Source organism: Carettochelys insculpta, chromosome 7 (genome assembly GCF_033958435.1).
Source record: "Carettochelys insculpta isolate YL-2023 chromosome 7, ASM3395843v1, whole genome shotgun sequence".
NCBI classification, from domain to species: Eukaryota; Metazoa; Chordata; order Testudines; family Carettochelyidae; genus Carettochelys; species Carettochelys insculpta.
Genome location: NC_134143.1, coordinates 70,503,841 through 70,531,424, shown reverse-complemented (window position 1 = coordinate 70,531,424; position 27,584 = coordinate 70,503,841). Strand labels below are relative to the sequence as shown.

The 27,584-nt window shown below is 41.5% G+C and overlaps 2 protein-coding genes across 7 annotated transcripts in view; one reads left to right on the top strand and one right to left on the bottom strand.

Annotated features, from left to right (window-relative positions):
- The window catches only part of STN1 (STN1 subunit of CST complex), a 68,446-nt gene extending 58,471 nt beyond the window's left edge, over positions 1–9,975 (bottom strand). For 3 of the 5 annotated variants that reach the window (XR_012646197.1, XM_074999221.1, XM_074999218.1), the window contains exons 1-2: positions 9,862–9,909; positions 950–1,096 (exon numbers count right to left, since the gene is read on the bottom strand). The gene's annotated coding sequence lies outside the window, so the exon portion shown is untranslated. Of the gene's footprint in view, positions 1–949; positions 1,097–9,861 lie in introns of all 5 variants that reach the window. The other 2 variants (XM_074999220.1, XM_074999219.1) reach the window with 2 other exon arrangements.
- Positions 9,976–10,065: 90 nt separating this feature from the next.
- Positions 10,066–27,584, top strand: part of SLK (STE20 like kinase) — a 77,069-nt gene continuing 59,550 nt past the window's right edge. Inside the window, exon 1 of one of the 2 annotated variants that reach the window (XM_074999216.1) lies at positions 10,066–11,040. In XM_074999216.1, the coding sequence (XP_074855317.1) occupies positions 10,891–11,040 (150 nt within the window). In that variant the 5' untranslated portion in view covers positions 10,066–10,890. The remainder of the gene's footprint in view (positions 11,041–27,584) is intronic. The other variant, XM_074999217.1, reaches the window with a different exon arrangement.

Here is a 27,584-nt window from a genome sequence, read left to right as displayed (position 1 = left end):
ATGCATTGTGGTTCTTGAATTATTAAGTTTTTATCAAATTTGTAAAAAAATTGCTCTTCTTGCTATTTTGATTGCCAACCCCTGCCTTAGGCTGTCAATTGTCTAAATAGCACAGCCTCAGGGCCTTACTCCCGACACCAGATTACAGTGAAGGGAAGGAGTTCTGTTCACACCTTTCCCACCCTTGAAGGAAGGAAAGTTAAAACATCATTCCCATCTCATGATGCTATGATATAAAAGAGAGAAAACAATTCATCTCAATCTCTGACGATACGACAAGAAGTAATGGTCTTAAAATGCAGCAAGGGAGGTTTAGGATGGACATTAGGAAAAGCTGTTTAACCGTCAGGACGGTTAAGCAGTGGAATAAATTGCCTAGGGTGGTTATGAAATTTCCATCACTGGAGATTTTTAAGAGCAGGTTACACAAACATATGTCAGGGATTATCTAGATAGTGCTTGGTCCTGCCATGAGTGCAGAGGACTGGACTCGATGAGTTCTTAAGGTTACTTCCAATTCTGGTATTCTAAGATTATAGAGACATATTCTCACTATTGCAGGTGACAAATGCACATTTACTGTAAAGGAAACTGATCTTCAGCTAGAAGGAATAAAAACACTGCACAGTACACGCTAACAAGTTTTCTAAAATGACTGATGGTACATGTACAACCTTGCTTTCTTCTCCTGACTTAGGAGCACAGCACCTGATAGCCTCATTTGAATTACTTGTACAGAATTCAGTTTATACTGTTAGGGCCTACTTTGGCAATTTTCCGATCCCCTAGAAATCTGAAGGAGAATATAAGTATGCAGGAAGTCTTGATGTTATGTACCTTTCCAACCATTGTTACTTCACACACCTAGCATTGTGAACCTCTATAATAGTTCTATATTAAATAATCCTTGTCATAAGCACATTGGGAATTTACCACCATCTGGGCTTACCTTCAGAAAGGCCTTCCTTTGTTCTCCTACTCCAAAAAGAGATGGAAAAGATACTTTTCAGTACTTCTACTGGATAATAGTTTTCATTACTTCATGCACATCCATAAATTTTCATTATTTCATGCATATTCACAAATTTGCTTTCTGCTACAAGGAAATAAAAGAAGTTTAAAACAGATGTTCTTTGTCGTACACTTAGGGCTCCCTGCCACTAGGAATAGGGTTCCTATCCATAGGAGCAATATATCAGGATTAATAAATTCCAAGTCCAAAAGAGACCATTGGGATTATCTTGTCTGATACCATGTAAAATATATACCAGATACATCCCCTACCACAAGCACTGGCTCTGTACCTCCCATTGGCTGGAAATGGGACCAGCAGAGATGGAGCCTGAGGCTGAAGGCAGTCCATAGAGCCACTTGGCTGCACCTCCACCTAAGAGCTGGGAGACATGCCAGCAGAGATGTGGTAGGGGCCAGGGAAAACCCCTGCAGCCCCAGCCCTGGGGAACCCATCCCTGGCCAGGGGAACCCCAGCAGCCCTGGAGCTGGGAGCTGGCAGGGGCACAGAGCTCCACCAGTAGCCCCAGGGCTGGGGGCCAGCAGCTCCATCCCCCAGAACCTAGTCAGGGTGGGATGGATGGACAGACAGAAGCCTCTCCTTTTATAATAGTATATAGATAAATATGCCATTGAGGACAACAGCACAGATTTGAATGCTATTCTATCAACTGAAGAGACCGTATTCACCATCACTATCAAAAGTAGGGGAGCTCCATGGGTGGTGGTTGAAGCTGCTGCTTAGGGAAGCAAGCCCTTCAACTCAATTTTTCTGCCTGTGGCCCCTCCCATAGTCCAACTGTGCTCCACACCCAGTTTGTCTAGGCCTCACTCACTCCCCAATGTCTCTCTCATCTCTTTTTTCCCCCACACCCTGTTAAACCCCTTCAAGCCTAATCCCTGAATCCAAATGAAACCAATATTTGAAAAAACAAAAACAAACAAACAAAAATCCCCACATTCATCCACATTTTCTTTTTAAAGAAAATGGGGCATGTTTTCTACTGCATGCCAGACAGTGAAGACTGCACATGCAGAATGTACATAATTTAAAAGCACTAAACTTGGGAATAAAAAAAAGTTACTCACAGGTTTTTTATTTAACCTGAAGTCTGTAAGAGACCTAAGTGCAAAAATTTTGCAGTAAATGAAAGTCAGATAAGCTCCCACATACATCATTAAAATATTATGGAGTACATTATACAGATCTTTTCTGTTTTATATTTTCTTAATCAGTATTTCTAAGCTCATTTCATATTGTAAATGTACTCTTAAACTTTCATAAAGTAGTCATTCCTGATTACTACATATTTAACTCACTGAAACAAAGATATTTAAAATAATCAGTCACAGAGGTTGTGTTCACAACAATGTTCATTGTAGAAAAAGGGAACACTAATGTACTTTGTGCTATCTCCATAATAGATATATTTATGAAATCTGACCAACTTTAAAAATATGTTTACAAACAAACATTTTAGGCATAACAAAAGGATTAACTCTTGAATAACTCTTTAATAACTCTGCCATGAAGCCACTGAGAGCTCCACGCCAGTACCAAACCTGGATGAAGGAGAAGGGTTGGTCAGATGTGTGTCAATGCACTGACCGTCAAACAACAATATGAGTGAAATCTGATGCCAGTACAACCAAACGTTAAAAGATGCCAGCTCGGACCTCACCAGGATAAACAAGGTCCATGATACCAATCGAGCGATCAGGGTTGGGTCAATAAGTTGGCTACCGAAAGAAAATTGCACCTAACACATATGCTATCCACTGGAACATGGAACGTCCAAACACTGGGGGCAACTGGAAAATTACAGATGCTTCGGAAGGAAAAGGAGAGATATCGATGTGATATACTTGGACTGGCAGAGATGTGTTGGACGGATGTGAGGAAGAAACAGGGAATGCATACAGAACAGCACTAGAAGAGAAGATTAAGAATATCGCCACAGGGAAAGACCTAGATAAAAGAGTCCCAGGGATAGCCATTGCTAAAGATGAGGCAGTTGAGCAGACTGTTCCAGAAGAACAAAAGATCAATAAGAAGTGGATTACCCAGAAAACACTGAAGTTGGTTCAAGAGAAAAGAGCGTTGAAGATCAGAAGAGATGTTTCTGATACGGCAGAACAGCAATATGGTAAGGAAAGCAGCCAGAAAGGACGAGGAGAAATGGTTAGAGGAGCAATGTGAAGCTATCGAGAGGTATTACGGCAAATGTAAGACCAGGGAGGTGTATAAACAATTAGGAATATTCATAGGAAATGGCAACCGAAGCAGATGGCGATCAAAGATGAGAACAAAGAAGTGCACATTAATAGGGAGAAGATTGTGCAGTGATGGACGAGATATTGCACTGATCGATACAAAGCACAGTTGGACCCGAATGTCTCAGAGAGACTGACTGAAGAATTAAAAGAGAGATCTCCCCCGAGCATTGAGAGAGAGACCGATATTTCAAAGGAGGAAGTAGAAAAAGCAGTGAAACGATGAAAGAACAACAAGAGCCCTGGAAATGATAAGCTCACGGGAGAGATGATCAAATATGGCAGAGAAAGCATGATTCAGGAAATACACCAACTATGTAATACAGCATGGAAAGAAGGGAAGGCATCTAAGGACTGGACAAGATCTGTGCTAGTGACGATACCCAAGAAAGGAAGTACATTGGAGTGCAAGAACTACAGAATGATTGCCCTAACGAGTCATCTAGGTAAGGTGCTGATGATGATACTAAGTGAGAGATTAAGATCGCAGATAGAAGAACATACAGCAGATGAGCAAGCAGGGTTCAGAAAAGACAGAAGTACCATAAGGCAGATATTGGCACAAGACTGATAGCGGAGAAAGCTCGATGAAAGAAGAAAAACGTATACACTTGCTTCATTGATTTTCAAAAGGCATTTGACAGTATAGATCAGAAAGTGACTTGCGCGGTGTTGGAGTCATACAGAGTGGACAGCAGACTAATACGGTTGTTGAAAGATATCAATGATAATGCGGAGGAAGCGGTGAGAACATGTGGGGAGTTGGGAAGTTGATTTAAAACAAGTAGAAGTAGGAGACAAGGAGATCCAATATCGCCAAGTATCTTCATCGCACATCTGGAGAGAGCAACGGACAAGATCAAGGAAGAGGTAGAAGAGATATCTGTGCACGGGAAAAGAATTAACAACTTGAGGTTCGCGGATGATATAGTTATTATTGAGGAAGATGAGGAGAAGCTAGCAAAAACGGTGTGGATGTTAAACAAAGATGGGAAGCGATACGGACTGATTATGAACATCGATAAAACAAAAACAATGGTATCTGGAGATAAGGAAATAGGAAGGAAGATCCGCGTGGATGGTATTGAACTAGAAAATGTACAGAAGTTCACATATCTGGGGAGCAACATAACGTATGATCTAGAATGTAAGAAGGAAATAGCAACTAGAATAGCGAAAGCAAAAGCGAGTTTGAAGGTGATGGCTAAGATCTGGAAAAGCAAAGCAATTAGCTTAAGAACAAAGCTAGGCGCCTTGAAAATGTGCGTATTCAGCAGCATGTTGTATGGATGTGAGACACGGGTGATAACAAAAGATTCAAAAAAGAAGAATATTGGCGTTCAAAAGGAGTTGTTATAGAAAGATTCTGAGAATTGGATGGCTGCAGAAGGTCACCAATGAGGAATTATATAGGAAGATATAGCCGAAAAAGAATCTGCTGCAGAAGGTTATAAAATGGAAGCTACAACTATTTGGACATATTTGCAGAATGAACAATGAATGAAAAATTAAGACCCTAGTATTCCGCATAATGGATGGTTTGAATAGGAGAGGCAGACCCCACAGAGAATGGATAGATGATGTAGGAGATAGGTGCGGAGCTAGTCTACAGAAACTAAGCCACTCTGCACTGAATAGGGAAAGATGGAAGGAAATAGTGAGAGAGGCATCAGACACCAACAGGCGCTGAGCCCACGGTTATTGATGATGGTGAACTCTTTAATGTACTGATTTTGCTAGAGGGTTCTCTTAAAACTAGTTAATGAAATAGTCAGAATTAAAGAAAAGGGGTGGTGTCCCTTTAAGGCTCTCTTAAAAGAAGAGTAGAATTGGCTGTGAAGGGATAAGGATGAAATTTACAGGGATGGCCAGATAAGTCAAGAGACTTCAAAAGCAAGTTTTTTGTACGATAATAATTACAACTAAAATATTCTTTTGAAGGATTTATTTTAAAATCTATATTTCTGAAGATCCAAGCACTTAAAGCCAAAGATGTGTATTTTTTAGAGATGTGATTTTTTATACTCTTCAGCAACACACTAAGGCTATGTCTACACTAGCCCCAAACTTCGAAATGGCCGTGTTAATGGCCATTTTGAAGTTTACTAATGAAGCGCTGAAATACATATTCAGCGCCTCATTAGCATGCGGGCGGCTGCAGCGCTTTGAAATTGACGCGGCTCATCCCAACCGGGCTCCTTTTCAAAAGGACCCCACCTACTTCGAAGTCCCCTTATTCCCACGAGCAGATGGCAATAAGGGGACTTTGAAGTAGGCGGGGTCCTTTAGAAAAGGAGCCCCGTCGGGACGAGCTGTGTGGCAGCAAGGCACGTCAATTTCGAAGCGCTGCGGCCGCCCACATGCTAATAAAGCGCTGAATATGTATTTCAGCGCTTCATTAGTAAACTTCGAAATGGCCATTTACATGGCCATTTAGAAGTTTGGGGCTAGTGTACACACGGCCTAAGGGAATATTATAAACTGAAGCACACTAATATGTTCTGAGTAAATATTATAGTAATGTACAACTGTTTATGAGCAAACTCAGGAACTGACAGTACAAGTTGCCCCTCTGAAATCTGGTACTCTCCAGTCTGACAACGTCCATGGTCTGGCAGGACCAGAGAACCTGTTGGCCAGAGGTACAGCCCAGCAGCACCCATGAAGTTGTGGCAAAAATCAGGTCTGGAGAGCGGTGGCACTGCATTAGATGGGGCTGGGGAGCTACTGGTTTGGAATGCCAGACAGAGAGCAGCCAGACCGCCCTGCTCTCTCTTGACAGAATCACAGACTGGAAGCTCTACAAACAAGGCTGTCAGTGAATTGGAAGCCCTGTCAACAAAAGGGCCCCAGAGCATCTACACGGTTGTTTTGTCGACAGAACTGTCGAGAGGCGCGTTATACTCAATTGGGAAGAGGTATAAGGTTGCCAGCTGACGTGCCAGGTTTTGTCAACAAAGAGTCAACAAAGCTCATTTGCAACGTAGACATTCCGCGTATTTTTCCAGCAAAAGCTGAGTTTTTGTGGGGAAAGACATGCATGTAGGTGTGGCTTATGAGATCAAGAGGGCTAACTGTTTAGCTTCTAGGATAAAAAAGTAGGAGAGAGAAACTTCAGGGTGGGAAACAAAGGAAGCAGAGATGGAATTAGGGTTTTAGAGATGGATCAAGAATGAAATATTTGGGTCAGTGTATTCATAACCAAAAGTTTTCTTTTTTTTTGGAATACTTAACATTAATCTGCTACAGTGAAATAAATCCCTGACCAACTTTCAAAGGCTACTGAAGTAAATTGGTGAAAGAGGAATTGTAATTTACCTGTTGATCACTTTTACTTTTAATTTCTAGAACTTGGAATCATCTACAATTGTTAAAAACATCTTGTCTCCAGAAAAAAAACAGAGTTCCATATACCCTGCTCTACAACAGGGATCAGTACAAATCAGGCAGAATTGTCTACTGCTACTTAACCGTCACCTTACAAAATATATTTTTAGGGATGGCTGACAAGATATTTCTCTGGTGTAGGCAAAAATAAAGGAAGAGAAATTTGTACATCAGAGTTTTCATGACTATACAATTTCTTCACCTAAGGATCTGAAATTGCTTTACAACCATAAATTAAAAGAAAAAAGTGGAACTACACGCCAACCATTGTTCAATCACTGAGTCTTTATGGCATCTCTTCACCGTATACTTCATTTTTATGTTATCTGCAGCTCTTTTGGAACTTGAAAGCAAGCAGCTTGTCTACATGCCAGTCTAAAGCACAAAGCATATTTGAGGGCTTTGTATAATGTGTAATCCCATTTCTACTGACATGGTTACAGGGATGGCTGCACCTCTGCCTCCCCCCACAGGCTCTGAACGTACCAGGTTTCAGGCCTTGTGCCTTTTACCTGTCCTGAGCTGGAATTCTGCAAATCTCCCCACTTTTAAATGACACCCTGGTTTGTACATCATGTGTTCTTATTTTGCACATCTGATGAACTTGAGTACCTACAGTTCTTGTTTCCTTTAGAAGTCTGTGTCCAATGACATATAATGATCAGTCTTCTTAAAATCAAAGTACTGTTTATTTTAAAACTTAGAAAACAATGCACTTAAAGAAAAAAAAAGGTTTTAAAATAATCTATACATATTCCTATCTTAAAGACTTATCAGCCCCCTGATGGTAACCTGGGCAGGCCTAACATTTCCAGAAACTCCAGCAGGTGCCGCTCAGTCTGGTTGCTCCTTTCCTCTTCTCCATTTTTTGAAAACATGTTCCTTTTAAAATCTATTGATCTCCAGTACGTGTGGGCCTTTTCCCGCCCTTGTATTATCACATAACATCCCTTGTGTTTCTGAAGAGAAGTAATTTATCTTGTCCCAGTCCTTCACTCTCTGCTTCAATTTACTTAAAACCCATATTAAGCTAAACCAAAATATTCATAAATGATCCAAGAACCATGTCACCATACATTATTCATAAATTATTACAGAGCACTTCAAGTTTAATGAAATTAATATTACAGAGGGATAAAATGATGCATAAGGGACAAAGTGGGTTGCTTATAGAATAAGTTACTTGCAGGACACAAGAGTCCCAATTCCCTAATCTGTGCTGCACCTAACAGACCACGTTCACAACTACATTCATCCTAAACTGACTTTAGAAAAATTTTTGGTTTTGGGATTGATCCATTTATTTCTTACACAAGCATCTGAGATTAATTCAACCACTGCTGAAGCCAAGTAATTGGAGCTGCACTGGTTTTAGGGCTAGAGGATAAAACTTGTACTTACTCTTTCCACTTGTTTTGTTGTCCTGTAAGTGGATTGATTCAAAGGATGTTACTCAGACTTGGCTACTAAGCAAGATTTTTTGTAAAAAGCAAACTGTTACTTAATTGAATGCCAAACAGAAATGCTTTTAAAAATCCTACTAATTTTAAAAAATAAACTGTTTTATCTAGCCTGAGAGAAAACTGGACTTTTAAAACCCTAAGATACCATATTTTAAGGTGTGAAATATTAGGAATCCAGGAAAATGTTATAAAAAACAAACAAATAAATAAAAACCTCTCCTTTTCACTAGGTTTCACTTCCATATGAACCTGGTGGCTGTGACTGGTCAGTAAGAATTCAGATGTAGTGCGAAAAACAGAGATTAATCTTGATGTCTGTTGTCATTTCATCACTACATTCATAAGTGGGCAGCACAACAACGGCACCTGTCACAGAAAGTTTCCCATTCCTTCTCTGTATAGGGAAGGAGTCAACACACAGAGAAACTACAAAGCCCAAGATTCTCCTTAAACGAAGGAGAAGAGCATTATCATTCACCAGTAACATTTGAGGGGCCCCTTCTTCTGCAAGTGAAGTTCACAGAAAATAATTCTGGACTGGTAATAGAACTTTAGGTCATGCATGACATTGTGTTAGGATTTAGATTATAAGATCTTTGGGGCAGTGACTGGCATTTTGTTCTGTTAATACAGCACCTGGCACTTTATAACAGGAGTCCATGCCAGTAGTTCTTGAGTACTACTGAAATATAAATATCTCTCTGTCACTATGCAATATAAATAATATCCTTACTACTAATTATGCAATATCACATTTCTGGATCAGGAAGATTTACCACTTCTCCATAGTGTTGGCACAGATAACACCACAGTAAAAGTCTGATGCCATATTCAGGCACTGACTACATCTCCACCCTTGCTTCTTTTTGTTCCACTTCTCCAGTCTTCACTATGCCCTTCTCCCACACTAGCTGTGCCTTATCCCATGCAATCTCCTTTAGCTGGAAATTTCTTCATCCTAACGTGCCCCACTACTTTCTCATTTCTAAGACCCTCTTAACTTCTTTCAAGAGTGTTATGAGCATTATTCCTTTCCCATAGCAGGAAATAAACAATTAAAAAAACGATTACTAACAAGAAGGTGCTCACATTACTGCTCATGCTGTTCTTCTGAGACCTGATCTATATTATAAAATTAGGTCAGTTTAGCTAAACAGTTGACAGATGTGAAAAAAAACACTTCTGAGTGGCATGCTTAAGCCAACCTAGATCCCGGTGAGTTCTTATGTCACCACCACTGCTACCTGCTCCCCGTCCCAGAGAGAGGAGAGCAGTAAGGGTCTCACCCTCACCTCCCTTCCCCCCCTCCCCGTCCCCAGTGGGAAGGGCACTGAAGTACGGTCTCTCCCATCCCCAGTTAGGGAGGCGCTGAGGTAAGGTCTCTCCCTCCCATCCCCAAATATGAGGGCGCGCTGAGGTGAGGTGCCTCCCTCTCCCTCTCCCTCCCCCAATGGGGGGGCGAGCTGAGGTAAGGTCTCCCCCTCTCCCATCCCCAAATAAGGGGGGATCCTGAAGTAAGGTCTCCCCGTCTCCCGGCCCCTAATTTTATAACGTAGAGCAGGCCTCAGACAGGATCTCTTTCCTCCGGCTCCAATGGTGGGGGACACTAAGATAAGGTCTGTCCTTCCCCTGACCCCAGTATGGGAATGCGGTGAGGGGACCGTCCCTCATGGGGTAACCGAGGCGAAGAAAACCAACCACCGAGAAAAAAAAAATACCGTCTTACCCGCCCGGAAGCTCGCGTACTCCTATTGGCCCCGCTCGGGCTCTCCGGGATCACATGGACGGGACGCTGAGTGCCGCACCGTGCGGCTGTCGAAGCCGTTCTTCTAGTTCCGCCTTCTTCTTTGGTCGGCTGGTGGGCGCCAGGGGAAGGGGAAAGCGTCTCCGAGCGCGCGCTGAACGCCTGTCCGTGCGCATGCGTCAAGGGGGAGGGCGGGGAGTTGGCGGAAAGGGGCGCGCGCTAAGGAGGCGAGGCCCAGCCGGGCGAACGCGGTGCCAGAGACGGTTCCGGACATGGAGCGGGAGCCTGAGTCTGAGGGAGAAGGAGGAGGCCGCCGCGGCTGGAGAAGCCTGACGCTCCGCCCTTCCCCCAGCCGGCCCTGAGGAGACGCCGGTTGCCGCCCGCAGAGAGGTCGGCCGCCTCGGCTCTACGCCTGTGAAGAGGAAGTGGGAAGACGCCGTCTCCTGCCCGTGGGACCTACTGCCCTCTACTGTGTGAGGGGACCGGACGCTCCTTCCTCCGGGGCTGCAGGGGGACCCCGCTCCCCTCAGGGACGAGGTGAACCCCAGCCTGGGTAGAGGGGGACTCAGGTGACGCCCACCTTCCCGCGCCGGCGAGTCGTCTCCAGCGAGGCAGAAGCCTCCACCCACGATGTGAGCGGGGAAGTTCGTGCTTCGTCCCTGTCCAGCGCGGGGCGAGTAGAGACCCCGGCGCTTGCTGCCGATGTGACAACCACGTAGCCGGCCGCCGTCGAGTAGCGATTCAGGAAGAGGCTGAAGGGAGTGGGGGGAACTCAGCCCCCTAAGCGCCGAGGGCATCTCACCCCACGCCCTGTTCGAGTGGAGCACCGCCGGGCCGGGGGTTTCCACGCGCGGCAGCGTGGGGCGCTCGTGCGGGACAACCCCTTGCAAGATACTACTTAGCCTTTCCCTTCCAGGAGAAGCTGGGTGAGGCGCTGCTGCTGTTCTTTTCCACGGTTTTCTTTTGGTTTTGGAATCAGTTTATTTTTTTTCCCCCTCAAGGGAAGAGAAAATGTCTTTCTTTAACTTTCGAAAGATCTTTAAGCTCGGTAGTGAGAAGAAAAAGAAACAATATGAGCACGTCAAGAGAGACCTGAATCCGGAGGATTTCTGGGAGATTATAGGAGAGTTGGGAGATGGTGCTTTTGGTAAAGTGTTCAAGGTAAGAGAGAACTTGAGGAGGGGCAACAAGTGGTGATTGTTTCTTCAGTTAAGTGCCTCTCAAACTTGTGTTCCTATAAGGCCTATCACCTGAGGATAGCAAAGCACTCTTGTAATGTAACACTTACGTGTATCCATTTCGCATCTTGGGAAGCTGAGGTAAATAGGCTGTAATTTGTCCCAAATCACATACCTAAACATTGACGGTACTGGACTGAAAGCCCTAATCATCACAAAGAATCATAGAAACTGGAAGCGGAAAAGTCCTATTAGGTCATGGTCCCGCCCTTTCCTCCACCCCATCACTGTTGAGTTGTTTTCTGGTCCTGTATTTTTTTCCCTCTGGTGTTTACTTCAGTCTAGTTTTTAATGAGTCCATTTTCCTTAATAGATTTGAATCTTGATAGGATTAAATTAAATGCTCTGTAGTGTTATCCAAGTTTTTCTTTTTATGTGGAAGAACTTGTGTGTTGGCTTACCTAACTTGTTTCAATGTCTTTATTTAAAATATTGAAATATACCCATATAAATTACATTTGTATAGGCTTTCTACTATCTGAAGCATCACAGAAGAAAGCTTGTGCAATGTAATAGTTTTAGATTTGTTTTGTAAGACACTAGCTGTAACAAAATAAACTAATTCTTTCTCAGTTGGCTGTGGTTTCACACTGGGCACCAATGCCTCCAGTTTGTTTATGGGATATACGATGTTTGTTTTTGTGGCAGGAAGACAAAGGCATCCTTAAGCTTCTCAGGGAATGGACCTAATAAAGGAAGATGATGCCTTGTGCATCAAGTTAATGGGATAGGAATAAAGTATGGAAAAGATAATACTAGATGCATTGTTATAGGGAAAAATAAATGATTGCTTTAGTCAAAGTTTTCATTTCTAAACTACAGCATTTCAATGGAAATACAGTTATTTAGTTTCCTTACCTTCTAGCAAATAGCAGCTGTTCTGGAAAGAAGCTGTATTGTTTTTTCTTGTTTCTCTTCCATGCTGTTTGTTTTGCATGTTAACTAGCACCTGTTGCATGTTTTCCTTCTCACTAGGCCATGGTCTATGCATACAGCCCTGCATTGTCATAAGGGTACCGATACAGCTGCATAGTAACAGAGAGGAAGCTGTGCTAGTCTATACACTATCAAAACAAAAAGCAGTCAAGTAGCACTTTAAAGACTAGCAAAATAGTTTATTAGGTGAGCTTTCGGGGGGCAGACCCACTTCCCACGAAAGCTCGCCTAATAAACTATTTTGCTAGTCTTTAAAGTGCTACTTGACTGCTTTTTGTTTTGATACAGCTGCAGTGCAGTATCTTGTAAAGTGCTCTCTCCCTGGTTAGTGGCAGAATTGGTGAGAGCAACAAGACCAACTGTGGCACCCTATAGACTAACAGACATTGTGGAGCATAAGCTTTTGTGGGCAAACACCATGAAAGCTTATGCTCCAAAATATCTGTGCGTCTATAAGGTGCCACAGGTGGTCTTGTTGCTTATGAAGATACAGGCTAACTTGGCTACCCCTCTGAGAGTTGGTGAGAGAAGTTCTCCCACCAACACAGTGCTGTGCACACAAGTGTGCAGGTCAGTATAACTTACGTTGCTCAGGTGTGACTAATGCACTCCACAGAGCAACATAAGTTTTGCCAACCTTGGCTGCAATATACAATACAGCCAAAGTCAGGAAAGCTGTTCTTATTCTAGATTTGGGATTTCAGGACTCTTTTGTGTAAGCAATATCCTGTTAAAGGGGGACACAGCTTTATTATTTTAAGTTTTGAAATCAAAGCTGAGATTTTTTTTTTTTCAAAGCAGTATATGACAGGAGTTCTCAGACTCAGCCACCATCTGCCATACTATAAAAATCCTGCAGCCCACCTATGCCGCTACTAATTTTCTGCGTATAAAAGTCAGGCTAGGCTTTTGGGAGTTGAAGGCAGGCCTGTTGCTTGGGTCCTTGTGCCACAGAGAACCCCATAAAGCTAAATTGCTCACCTTCGCCTTTCTGATTGGTGGGGCTTTAGCTTTCTGCCCTGGGTTGAAGTAAGTCTAGTATACTGGTCCTTTTTGGCAGACACCCTGAAACCTGCTCACAGACCCCCCCCAATGGGCCTCAGATCCCTGATTGAGAGCTGCTGGTGTAAGGGATTAGAACATCTTTTGGGAAAATGAATGGATGATGTGAATCTAAATCCTTTAGATGGCTTGTAAATTCTAAATCAAATCTGATATATCGGAGTACCCTCATAAGTATGGACTTTACTCTTTTTTTTTTTTTTTTTTTTTGAAACGGCATATGTGTTTTTCAATTTTTCTTCCGATTATTATAAAGTTTTTTCCAATATTCGGGGAGGGGGACAAAATTTCTAAATCCTGAAGTTTGTTCTCAATTCTAATAATTTTCAAACTAGAATTATTTCTTTAAAAATCACTTTTAGATTATAGTATATATTACACTTGAAAATCTACAGTCTTGTTACCTGTGGTCTCAAAACTTATTTAGTTGCATGCAAAAAAGATCAATTTTTACAATACTGAAATTTCTCTCAATTTAAAAACAAAATGGGAATGTGGCAGATAGCAATCAGTGGAATTGCTCACATTTTCTGGGAAATCAAATTTGTTTCTCTTTATAGTTTGAGAGGAAAATGTCTGAACTATACATCCTGAATATCTGAGGACCAATACAGTATATGTATTTCAGCTTGTTCATTAAGGCTGTTAGGCAGAAACTTCTTAGTCCCAAGTGTTAGAGTACATCATGCTCATGAACGTGTGCTTCTCTATTTAGAAATTGCCAGGTTCACATTTGATTCTAAAATTATTGAAATAATTCAAAATACTTCCAAAAAACAGACCATTTAAAAACTATTTGTATTTCATGATTTTATATAGCAATTAGTTCATGCCATCGCATTTTGGAAAAGCTGCTTCCTGCCCAAATTATCTTTTGAGTATGCCATTCTTTTCTAATGTCATTAATGTGTGTGTGTGAGAGAGAGAGAACTCTACATCTTGAATACCAATAAATGGTTAAATTTCAAAGCAGGTATAAATAAATCTGAAGAAGAGTGATTAGCGCTAAGCTTTATCTGGCATTCAGAAGTGGTTGGGACAAATATAGGTCTATAGTCAGTCACCATTCCATTCTGAAACTAGCAGACAAGCCATGTTAATTAAGCAGATCATGGATTTCTAAGCCTTCTACCCATGAATCTAAATCAAGCCACCTTTTTATGCATAAAAGTGATGAAGTACTCACGTGTGTTCTTCTTAGAAGTATTAGATTTTATTCCTGGAGTGAAAAAAATTTTCATGGAAATCTGAATGTTTAAAGGAAATGTACTAGTTCCATAGTCCAGTTTTGTCTCTACTGGATTTAAGTAGACTGAAACATCTTTTTATGTAACTACTAACACAGAGAGAGCCCTGTTAGTCTGTATTTAAAAAGCAGTCATGTAGCAGTTTAAAGACTAACAAAATAAATTAAAAGGTGTCTGCAATGGCCAACGAGCTCCTGAAAACATTTTTTGCGGGGTGTGGGTGGGTGGTGTTAGTCTTTAAAGTGCTACATGACTGCTTTTTATGTAACTGCTAGGTTCGTAGGGACTTACCTGTGAATGTCCATATTCTCAGTGTTTCAGCAGATTTACAGTAAACACTAAACAAATCAGATCTGTGTGGGCCTTGCCTGTTTAATACAAAACAAAACTCAGGTTGCTTACTTGCTATAGTTTACATTTAGAAACATATTTAAGTAGCCAGAATTCACTTGTAGCTGATGAGCCTCCCACTCCCTACAACATCTTTTCTGAAGCATAATTGTTGCTATTGTTCATGTGAAATTACTTTAACTTATTATGAATTTATTTAATACTGGATATATTAACCTAATAAAATGTAGGCAAAGTCTTTAGGATATCTAATTTGTGGGATTTTTTTTCTACTGGCAATGTTCTTTTTCCTTCCTAATCCATTCACCCAGTTCATTTCAATTTCATTAGCTTGTGTATGGTTTTTCTTCTTATGCAGTCTAAACCAGAAACCTCAATGCCCTCGGTGGCTAAGGTACTGAGGGTTTTGCTGCTGCCATGGGGAAGTCTCCCTCAGTGGCTAAGGTATTGGGGGTTTTGCTGCTGGTGTGGGGACATGTCTCCCGGTGACTAACCTATTTGGGGGCTTGCTGCTGCAGTGGCGGGGGTCTCCCTCAGTGGCTAAGATACTCAAGGAGGACCACCTCCACTGACCCCCCCCACTGAACCCCCTACACCCCTAGCTCCCTTGGCTCAGGGAGGACCACTTCACTGAGCGCCCCCCCCCCACATCCATAGTGGGGCTTGCTGCTGCCAGGGAGAAGTCTCCCCTGGCGGCTAAGGGGCTTGGTACCACTGGGGTGGGGGGAGGTCTCTCCCAGCAGCTAAGATATATTGGCGGGAGGGGAATACTTCAGCAGCTGCAGACCACACCACCCACCCACACCCCGCAAAAATATTTTTGGGAGCTTGTTGGCCATTGCAGACACCTTCTGGTTGTATATTTTGGTTATAAAATCTTTTTGCTAATATCTGCTATCTGTTTTCATGCCTTCACCCCCTCAGAAACACTGGATGTATGTGTGTCTACTTGAGATTCCTGTTTTATACATTCAGGGTATGTTGTTTCACTGATATCATGCGTTGGCATTATCCATGTAGAGTGGGGAAAGTCATTCTTTTTTCTTATACTTTTCTATGCTCTTTCTTTTAACTTTAGAATACAGTCTAGGCCTCCATTATTTTCAGGGATCACATGCAATGATAGGAGGTGGGACACTCAGTGGATGACCAGTTGAGAATACAGTTGCTATATCCGTGTTGGCAATGTAATGTGGAAGGGAAGCTAAAAATTCTTTTTTCCTATGCTTTTCTATCCTCTTTCTTCTATATTTAGAATATTTTCAGGGATCACATACAATGATGGGAGGTGGGACAGCAGTGGATGGTCAGTTGAGAACACAGTCATTGCACAGAAGCCTCATAGTTCACTGGAAAGCCAGAGACTCTCCCCATCAGCATCTCTAGTTTCTGAAAAACTTTACTACTTCTCTTTCTTCATGCTTTTTGGGGTCACTGTATTACTTTCAATAAAGTCAAAAATTTTTTTTCCTAGACTTTTCTATCCACCTTGTTCTAACTTTGAGGATCCGTGTACTGTTTCCAGGGATCAGCATATTTTCAGGGATTGGGAGGGAAATGAGAAAAATGCAATGTGGGAAGATGTCAAAGACCAGAGTGCATACCCAGAATGCTATGGGGATGAGGGAACTGTGAGATAGGTTCTCACAATGCACTACTGCAAAAGTAATGTTAGCCAAATTGAGTGTGACAGCAGAGTCGACTTTGTGAGGAGCACATGGGAAATGAGGATAGTCAAATTTGAACTTACAGATTTCAGAATTACAGAATTTATATTAATGCATTTGAGTTTCTCCTAGTGTAAACACAGCCTCAAATGTATACAGGCAAACTTTTGTATACAATGGCACCTTTTAAAGATTAATAAAATTATTTGGATGTAAACTTTTATGGGTTGGCGCCTTGTCGTTTTTGCTGAAACACTAACACAGATCTTGTGAAATTACATATCACGAAAAAAGCAGTCAACGCTAAAACTGTAGTGAATATAATTCAATCTTTTCTTTGATTCAGAAGGCACTTGAGGATCTTCTAGTGCCTCAGTCATCTGCATCAATTACCTCTGTACATGTAGAAGATTGAGCTGAATCTATAATAGCCTTATGACATACCCTGGTAGTTACTTTTTGATAAATTTCTGATCTTAGCTTGCTTATGTTGTCTTCTGCCTCTTTAGTATGAAAATAGAGAATACGCAATTGCATAACCACCTGGGAATTATACTAATCCTTGTTACCAGACGTTTTTATTTAGAGATGACAGAAATGTGGGTTAATAGAGACTTCTGATAGATAAACTGCTGGATAACAGTTTTTACTGTGCCAGGGATTAAGAAAATAAAAACATACTTTTGAGAATTCACCTGTTTCAAAAAAAAAAAACCTTACCCAAAGGTAAAATTCATTGTGCTCTCAGAAACAAAAATAAAAATGTGAAGGAATTTTTCTGTATCTGCCTTTTAAGTAGAGCAGTTTCTATGGGATGGAATCATGATTAAATGAGGTTTTAGTAACTTTTATTAAGGTTAAAAAACATGACCATCTTCAAAAATAGAGAACGAAATGGCAAGTTGAAGACTCACAGCCATATCTTCTTTGGGGAAGTATCTGTCATTGTTGGAGTAGTGGATGACATTGATCTGATATATTAACAATAAGCGACTAATAGGTTGTTTTTCTATCTATAATAAATTGGTGAGTCTTATACGCGAGAAGTATGGAATATATAGGTTTCTCCATCCCTGAAGGCAAGGATCTGACAATCTATAATCTGGAAGAGTACAGATCTTTAACCAAAATTTAAGAAAAACAATATAAGCACTACTAATAAAAACACCTGTCTTGGCACATGAACAAGGTAGATAGAGGGTTAGAAAAAGGAGATGCTGAGTCTCCTCAGATTGTTTTGAATGATCTCAAAGGCTGAAAATAGTCGTCTAAATCAAACTTTGGGCCCCATGGAGCATCTGCCTCATTAGTTTCAGTATTAAAAATTCTTGATACTAGGGCACATCTGTTCCCACCATGCAAGCTGATAAAACAAACATCTTTTTAGCAGTACTAAGAGCCTTTTAAGTCTTTATAATAACAGGGCAAATGGCCCAAACATTGAAACTTTTTATCTCCAAGTACAGTAAATAAAAGCAGAACTTTTTCTACAAGGTAGCCTACTATCTTCCACTCATTTTGAAAAGGGTTCTTCCCAGATATCATGATGGTCTTATTCTAATTGAGAATCAGATCTCAATATGATATAAAGAAAAACCATATCTCTTAAAGTTTGTAATAAAACAACCCTATCATGGGCATATAATAACGGGTGTCATTCTGATTCAAAGTATAGTAAAATTTTCTGGTCCTGGAAGTATTTGAACTGGTCTGCTTATCTCTTCTTAGCCCTGGTAGACTGAAATGGGCTATCCATGCATTAAGGCTCATTAACTTACTCCTAAATAATATTTAGAAATATTTTTCATACTACTTAGGTAAAACTCCTAAAGATTTCTATTATAAACTGATATTTGGACTGCAGATCTCTCCCAGCTATATGAGAGCGATTATGAGGCTGCTGCTGCTCTGTCATATTATATAGATGGTGAAGGTTGAATAAAGCTTTTCGTTCTAATTTAGTTTTCAGTCACTGAGAACTCTTCAAACCTTCCACCTTTTGGGTGAATTTTTCCCTGGGGCTTGGTGTTGGCAGGGCAGGAAAGTGTGTGGAAGAGGTTAATTTTTAGGAGTTTGAATTAACTCATTATTTCTGAGTATGAGATTAGACAAGGAAATACTTTACCTATTGTTTGTGTGTGTGTATATATATATATATGAAATTTGATGAGAACTTAAAAGCAAAAAAAATGCTGATGCAAATTATCCTTTACACACAATTTTACTACAATTTAAATTGCTTTAGAAAGAGATTTGGTTAAATTGATGAAACCCCTTATGTTTTCTCTCTTGCTTCTGATTAAAAGGCTGTAGAGTTATTTTATTTAATTAGGCAAGGAATTGATTTAAACTAAACCAATACAGAGAACGCAATCTGAAATTAAGAGTTACCACATAACAGGATTCATCAAATCACTTGCGAAACTGATTTGTTTAGTTTGGTGTTCAAATTATGAATAAACAAATCTTCAGTGTACGTAATGTTCATGGATTGGTCTTTCTATATTCTTTAAATTTGAAGTGGGTCCTGGACACTACTGATTAGAAGGCGGAGTGGAGCAGTCTAGCTGTTAAATCAGTCATACATAGATGTAAGATACAGGATCCTTAAATCTTAATTTTATCTGCCAGGCTGACTGGTGGGAAGAAAACTGCTCAGCACTTCATTTTCTTGTAGAAGGATGTAAACTTTTCTAGCATATAGGAAGTGCTTCAATGCTTTTCTAGAGGACACTGTCAAGAAATCTAGTGAGCACCTACAACCTTCTTCTCATAATTATAGTTGTTGTGTTTTGGGGTCCACTGAGACAACCAAGGGATTTTGTTACTGGCTCCCCTGTCTTTGGATAGGGATCTTCATGCTGTGCAGGTATAGTTAAGAACACTGACACCAATAATAAGTCCACAAGCGTAAGACTTCATTCTGGTCACCAGCTTGATTACACATTGCAGATTGATGCTGTGACATTACGGGAGGTACAATCTGGACTGATAGAAAGCTGTGTCCCCTCAATTCCCCAATGTGGGTGTACTTTACCAACTTCATTATGAAAGTAGCCACTTCTGGTCTACTGTCACCCACCCTCCAGCATGTAAATCACTCCAAGTTGTACTGGATTAATGTCATAGGCACAACACATGATTTACATTGCAGGACAATACCAACAAACTTCCAGTCCCAGACTTTCCCCAGAAATATACATCTGGTATTGTCAAGCACCCTCCTGGACAATACAAGCTCATGTAAAGTCAGTCATTTATGAATAGAAAATGGCAAATCTTGTTATCTCAAATGGAATTTCCCAAATACTTCAATTCAAATATGCTGGAGTAGACAAAATAACAATTTTTATTAAAAACAACAAGAAGTCCTGTGGTGCCTTATAAGCTAAGAGAGAGTTTGGAGCATAAGCTTTCATGGGCAAAGACCTTGTTTTTGAAGATGCAGACTAACTCAGCTACCTCTCTAATATTTATTAACTATAGCATGATAGATTTTTAAGTGACTACAAGCAATGAGGCGTATAAGTCAGACTTGTTGCATTTTACCTTTTATTTCTTTGCAACCACAACTTAAGCTAAATGAATACAAATCAATGGTCTCTCTCACCACATATTCTAGCAGTCTTACTGACTGAACGTCTTTCATTCAGGCTCTCTTTTCTTTATTCTTCAGGTGTTGATGGATAGAGAGCAAGGGAGAGGTTATTGTGGCCGTGTCCTTTTATAGCCCTTTCTCTTTCGCAAAAATTGTATCCATCTGATATTCCAGAGACAAAGCCAGTGTGGCTAGAAACTGTAAGCAGCTTATTTCTCAAATTTCAGAGGGTTAGCTGTATTCGTCTGTTTCATCAAAAACAAGGGTACCCTTAACACCTTGAAGACTAATGCGTTTATTTAGGCGTAAGCTTTTGTGGGACGATACGCTTGACATAGTGAATTCCAGCCTCCAAAAGTTTATGCCCAAATAAATCTTACTCTTTAATTTGCCGCAAGACCCCTTTTTTTCTCTCAAAGTATGGATGTGTTTTTCACTCACCATTTTTTTTTTTTTCTTATTGAGGAGTGGTCCATTGGATCTCAATGACACCTGTCTGAGGCATTAGCTAGCCTTTTGTCTCTGGGGAACTTGTTTGTGACTGCCTTCCAGATTGTTATAGAACATATCTTGAGAGTATTATACAGTGGAATCTCATATCTTTACAGACAGTTCTGCCACACAGTATTCAGCAACTCATGAGTTTTCAAGCAATGCCTTACACAGTATGCTTTGTACAATATTTAACATGGTCTTGGGGAAAAAAGGGGTGAACATGATACAGATTGTCACAGACGCCAAAAGCCCTTCCAGTCCTAAGTTTCCTGAAATGCTTTCAGAGTCAAGTACCAGAGATTCCAATCATTCCCCTGGTCCAGTTCCCCTGAAGATGTAAAGCCAGCTTCCCTGACTTCTTTAGCATACACACTCAATGCACGTTGCACAACGGAGACTTCATTGGAAGTAAAAATAAAAGTTTATCCAATACAAAAAACACTAGGAGATATAGATGAACTTGCACAGATGGTGGGCACAATTCTTTGGATGCGTAAATACACATTTGTAATTGGAGTCTATGTAAACCTCATAATCAAGTTCAGAACATTACAAGTTTTCATAAGACCTTATTTAATATACTTTTATAGTACAATTAGCAGATGTATCTGGCATTGATTGGGTCCTTATGGGGGCTCAAGGCAGGGGTGAGATGGGGCGGGAGTTAGGGACAGGAGCTTGGGAGGGGTGTGTGTGGGACTGTGTTGCCCAGTTGGTGGCTGCTGCTCCCCAGTGTGCCGGATGGGCAGTGGTAACTGGATGGTGGCCAGCCTGGCTCCTCCTTCCCAGCTTTGGAGCAGAGAGTCCATTTACCCATGGCTGGTGGTCTGCAACAGCAGAGCCCCAGCTGGTTACTCTCTTAGGCTTTGTCTACACTTGCATTCGTCTTTTGAAAGAGATATGCAAATGAGGGGAATTAAAAATGCAAATGGCATATCCAGCACCTCATTTGCATATTGTTTCAAAAGAAGAAAAACAGAGTAGACGCTGCTCTTTCAAAAGTAAACACCATCTTTGAAAGAATCCTTCTTCCCATTCAAAAATGGAAAGAAGGACTCTTTTGAAGATGGGGTTTACTTTCGAAAGAGCAGTCTCTACACTGGTTTTCTTCTTTCGAAAGAAGCTCTTTTGAAATAATATGCAAATGAGGTGCTGGATATGCCAATCTACACATCATTTGCATTTTTGATTTCCTTCATTTGCATACCTCTTTCAAAAGATGAACGCAAATGTAGGCACAGCCTTATAGGTGCAGCTCTTCTCCCCCTGCCCCGCCTCCCTGTGGTCACTTTGAAATATAGTGAACTCTGGATTTAATGGACTAATAGTGGGGAAAGTTTGTCCATTAATGCCAGAAGTCCATTAAATCTGCATCTGCAGGGCTGGAGGTGGCCTCAATGGCTCGTCCAACTCCAGCTGTGGCGGTCCCAGTCACTCCAGTGGTCCTAGCTTTCTCCTTCAGCCCTGGCCTCCCCAGCTCAATTGCACCTCCTCCCTTGCCAGTGGCTCCAGCAGCTCTGGTGAGTCACCAGCATTTTTGGGGGGGGGGGGGGGCAAGGAGGAGGGAGAATGGTGGACAGTGTCCATTATTTCAGAAGTCTGTTAAATCAAGGTCCATTAAATCAAGGGTTTACAGTAGAATTGTTCCTTGTGCTCGCTGCCCCCCTGGGGTCACTGAAGAGTGTAACTATCTGCTATCAGACCGTTGCCTTTCCACTTAAGGGCCATGTCTACACGTGCCCCAAACTTCAAAATGGCCACGCAAATGGCCATTTTGAAGTTTACTAATGAAGCGCTGAAATACATATTCAGCGCTTCATTAGCATGCGGGCAGCAGCGGCGCTTCAAAATTGCCGCGGGTTGCCACCACGCATCTCATCCAGACGGGGCTCCTTTTGGAAACGACCCCACCTACTTCGAAGTCCCCTTATTCCCAAGAGCTCATGATTCCAGCTTGCTTGAGGACGGCGGTGTTGGTCACTCTGTTCTTCCACGACATTCCAAGGATGCGCCTGAGGCAGCGCAAGTGGAAGACGTTCAGCCTCTTTTCCTGCCGGGATACAGAGTCTAAGTCTCGCTGCCATAGAGGAGGGTGCTGAGGATGCAGGCTCTGTAGACTTGCATTTTGGTGTGAGTGTACAGCTTGTTGTTATTCCACACTCTTGCTGAGTCTGGACAAAGTTGTGGCTGCTTTTCCGATCCTCCTGTTTAGCTCAGTGTCCAACGACAGGGTGTCAGTGATGGTGGAGCCGAGGTAAACGAACTCGTGGACAACCTCTAACGTATAGTTGTCAATGCTGATTGATGGGGATTCAGCAACATCTTGACCAAGTACATTTGTCTTCTTTAGGCTGATGGTAAGCCCAAAGTCCTTGCACGCTTTGGAGAACCGATCCAGCAGTTTTTGAAGCTGGTCTTCTGTGTGAGACACTACAGCAGCATCGTCTGCGAACAGCATGTCTCTGATGAGGACTTCTCGCACCTTAGACTTAGCTTTCAGCCTTGCAAGGTTAAACAGTTTCCCATCAGATCTTGTGTGCAGCAAGATGCCCTCTGTTGAAGATCCAAAGGCATGCTTCAGGAGGAGTGCGAAGAAGATCCCAAACAATGTCAGAGCAAGCACGCATCCTTGTTTGACGCCGCTCCTGATTCTGTGGAACCTCACCCTCTTTCCAGCACAGGCACAGTTGCTCATGTCGGGGTTCCAGGAGTGTGTCCACGGCACACTTGCTTACCTCTGGTGGTATACCATCCTGACCAGGGGCCTTTCCTGCTGCATTGCTGTCGATGGCTCTCTTCAGTTCATCCACAGTCGGTTCTTGATCCAGTTCGTCCATTACTGGTAGGAGCTCGACGGCATCGAGGGCTGCGTCAACCACAACATTCTTGCGTGAGTACAGCTCGGAGTAGTGCTAAAGCCAGCGCTCCATCTGTTTGGCTTTGTCAGCGATGACTTCACCAGATTTGGATTTCAGAGGTGCCATCTTGTTCTGGGTGGGTCCTAATGCCTTCTTCATACCCTCGTACATTCGTCTGAGATTACCAAAGTCAGCACAAGTCTGGATAGTGCTGCATAGCTGGAGCCAGTGGTTGTTGGCACAGCGCCTGGCTGTCTGCTGTAGTATTCTTCTGGCCTCTCTAAGTGCTTGCTGGGTACTCTGGCTCGGTGAGCGTTTGTACTCCAGGAGTGCAGCGCGCTTCTTTTCAATGACTGGAATCATCTCATCGGAGTTAGCTTCGAACCAGTCGTTCGTGTTTCTAGCTCTTCTTCCAAACACCAACAAGGCTGTGTTGTAAGCTGTATCCCTCAGATGTTGCCATTTGGATGTCACATTGGCGCCCCCAGGGCCACTGCGCAGATTTTCCTGGAGGGTGTGTCTGAACTTTTCAGCTTTCTCCGAGTTTGCCATCTTTCTGGCGTCAATGCGGGGCCTTCCAGCAGGTTTAGAGCGGTACAGCTTCTTGGATCTCAGCTTGAGCTTGGAGCAAACTAGCGAGTGATCTGTATCACAGTCAGCACTATGATAGCTGCATGTCAGAAGGACATTTTTGAGGTTATTACGCCTAGTGATGACCATGTCTAGTTGATGCCAGTGCTTCGAGTGTGGGTGTCTCCACGACACTCTGTGCTGTGGCTTCGTTTGGAAGAATGTGTTTGTGATGCACAGATTGTGGTACGTGCACAGTTCAAGGAGATGCTGTTCATTGTCATTCATTTTTCCCACACCGAAGTGTCCTAAGCAGGAAGGCCATGAGGCCCAATCAGCGCCAACTCTTGCATTGAAGTCACCCAAGATGTACAGTTGTTCACGAACAGGTATTTGCGCTACAGCAGCACTAAGCATGTCATAGAACTTGTCTTTTACTTCTGGTGCGGCATACAGGGTTGGAGAATAAGCACTGATCAGGTGGACGGGACCGGCGCAAGTTTGAAGCGTGATCCGAAGAAGTCTTTGTGATCCGCCCATGACTAATTCCACCATTTGTAGAAGGGTGTTTCTGACAGCAAAGCCAACACCGTGCTCTCTGGGTTCTTTTTGGGCTTTACCCTGCCAGAAAAAGGTGTGGTCCTTTTCCTTTAGAGATCCCGAATCTGCGAGTCACGTCAAATATGCTACGTACAGACTTACTGAGAGCTATCCCAGGCTGGTCCAATTTTCATTTTTTTTGTTTCTTGGAACTGAAGTTAAATGAACTTTCCTTTATTCTGTTTTATTTGTATTGGGAAAGTGGCCTCACAATGAAGATCTACTTAACATTTTTTGCCTTATCCTAGCATATATCTTTTCTCTCATACATAGGGAAGAAATTCTTTTTCTCTTCCTAGTTTATATTGGGATATAAACGCATTTAGTTCAATTTAAGTGTTGCATGCTGCTGTGTTTTGCATTAAGGTTTCCTACCGGATAAACCAGTTTGGAATGACTGGATAGATGGATGGAATTAAACCAGCTAAAGACCAAAACCTAAGTTTTTGATCGGCTACTATGAGCCTAAAATCTGCGCAGGGAGTTATAACCCATTGATCTGCATTTGGTAAACCTCTGCTATGCAGGGAAAAACAAAAAAAATTTCTTCCTTTTATCAAATTGTAGAAATCTTCCCTTTTGATGTCGGTGAAACAGAAATATTGATCAGATGAAGCTAAGTGCATCCTGAGATTTCAGTACACAGAAAAAAATCAGTGAAGGAATTTTGGTGGTCTTGATTTAAAATTGTTTTTATTTAGAAAATCTTTTGTTCTCATCTTCACTCATAGCTTCCTGTAGAAACTGAAACATTGTGCTGCCTTTCCCATCCATTATCTGAACATAAGGTCTAGAAGGGATAATGATTTTCTTCATTGTATTAAACTGTTGCTTAAATATATGTTAATTATGTCAGTATGGGCAGCAAACATTTTAGGCTATTAAAATATATGTTTGTAGATAAATAAAAATAGCTTTATTGTAACTGATGTAGGTGTTTACTATTAAACTCTGCTGGATATTTTATAGTTACCAGGAAAGGGATTTTATAAACATCTAGACCCATATTCATTTTTCCGTGCAAAAATGAACAGTGAAATAATTAAATCACACTTGTCAAAAGTACTGATTGGCTTTCAAGTGCTGTTACTTTTTGTGAGAAATGGGCAATGAGAAAGGGAGATAGAGAAGAAACAAGTCAGGCACATTTATGTTCGAGGGGCTGTAGCACTTCAGTGTAGAAGATATTGCAGTGGTGGCAGGCGACAGGAGTTTTTCCTGTATTAAATCCACTCTCACTGAAGCCACGTCTACACTACAGGGAAAAATCGTTTTAAGATACACAACTCCAACTACTTCAATTTTGTAGCTGGAGCCAGCATATCCTAAATTGATTTTTTTCCTGCCATCCCCACAGCAGGAGGTCAATAGGACAAATTCTCTTTTTGCCTTCCCTTATTCCTCATGACTGTGAGGAGTATCAGTGTCAATCTTCAGGTAAGTGTAGATGTACTCTGAGAGACAATAACTGGCTTGACAGAAAGATTCTCTTGACTCTGGCTAGGTCTACACTGGCTGCGACAGATTGAATGCTTAGGTTTGGCTGAGGTATCTAAGTTGACCTACGTTTTAAAGGTAGACTGTGCTTCAGTTTATCTTATCTCTGCTGTAATAGGAGTTTTTCAAACAGCAGTGCTTGCTATTATTTAACTAAAATGCTTGTTTGTTCCTGAATGTCAGCTTCCTAAGTGTATCTCATCATTGTGTTAAGCAGGCCTGAAGAGTTTGTCTTTTGGATAGAATTTTTGAAACAAAGATGGAAGCTTTTCATTTGTAGAAAACATATGATGTTTTAGTCTCATTGATGAACAGCTCAAAGTAAAAACTATCTTTAACATTGCAGTGCAGCAGGAAGTATGGAGAAAGTGTTGTAAATCATGATATTGAAGAGTATCAGATAAGAGTGAAGCCATCTTTGTCATGATTAAGCAGTAAGAAACAGTCGTTCTATGTGGTTGTGAATGCCTCCTTGTTGCCTGATTGTTTTGAGGTTTTTAGAGAGAATGGGTAGAGCAGGCAAAACTTAACCTACAACCAGCAGACTTTTGTTTGAGAATTTTGCTATTTATACTTTTTAATGTATCACTACTGAAGATTCTTTCTTCTGTACAAAAGGTTTCCCTTCATCATACACACACCAGTGAATTGTTTTTAATAAGCAACATGGATATCACAAGTTGTTAAATTTTCTCGTTTTCTGTATATCCTTATTAGCACTTGATATATTTCGGTTAAACATTACGGGTCACAAGGTTCATATGAATAATGTGTTGTCTGCATTTTACTCTTGAATTTAGTGAGCACACAAGAGCACAGAGAATAAATATAGAATAAATGTATAATCACTCCCTTTCCTTTGCTAGTCATCTGTTCCAAAGTAACAGAGAGAAAGCCGTGCTAGTCTATATACCATCAAAACAAAAAAGGAGTCAAGTAGCACTTTAAGAAAATAATTTATTAGGTGAGCTTTCGTGGGACAGACTCGCTTATTGAGACCATAGCCATACCAGAACAGACTCAATATTTAAGGCACAGAGAACCAAAAACAGTAATCAAGGTGGACAAATCAGAAAAAAAACTATCGAGGTGAGCAAATCAGAAAGTAGAGGGGCAAAAGGGAGGGGGGGAGTCAAGAATTAGATTAAGCCAAGTGTGCAAACGAGCCCCTATAGTGACCCAGAAAATTCCCATGCCGGTTCAAACCATATGTTGATGTGTCAAATTTGAATATAAAAGAAAGTTCAGCAGCCTCTTTCAAGAGTGTTGTGAAAATTCCTCTTCAGCAACAGGCAAACTCTTAAGTCATTAACAGAATGGCCCACATCCCTATCCAAGGAGGTGGAATGCTGAGAAGATGAATTTCACCTGTTAGATGCAAGTGGAGTTCAGAAAATAATCTCTTTCCATGAAGGAAAATGAGTGGAAATTTAGCAGCTCTTTAAAACCTGAAGTCAGGATATTGACTTGTCTTTTGAAAGCCCAAATAGAGATGTATACTAGAGCATCAGATCTGTGAGGCACTATAGTGGGTCAATCTTTGGAACAATCTGAGTGTAATTTTTAAAGATGTTTCTGTGTTGAAG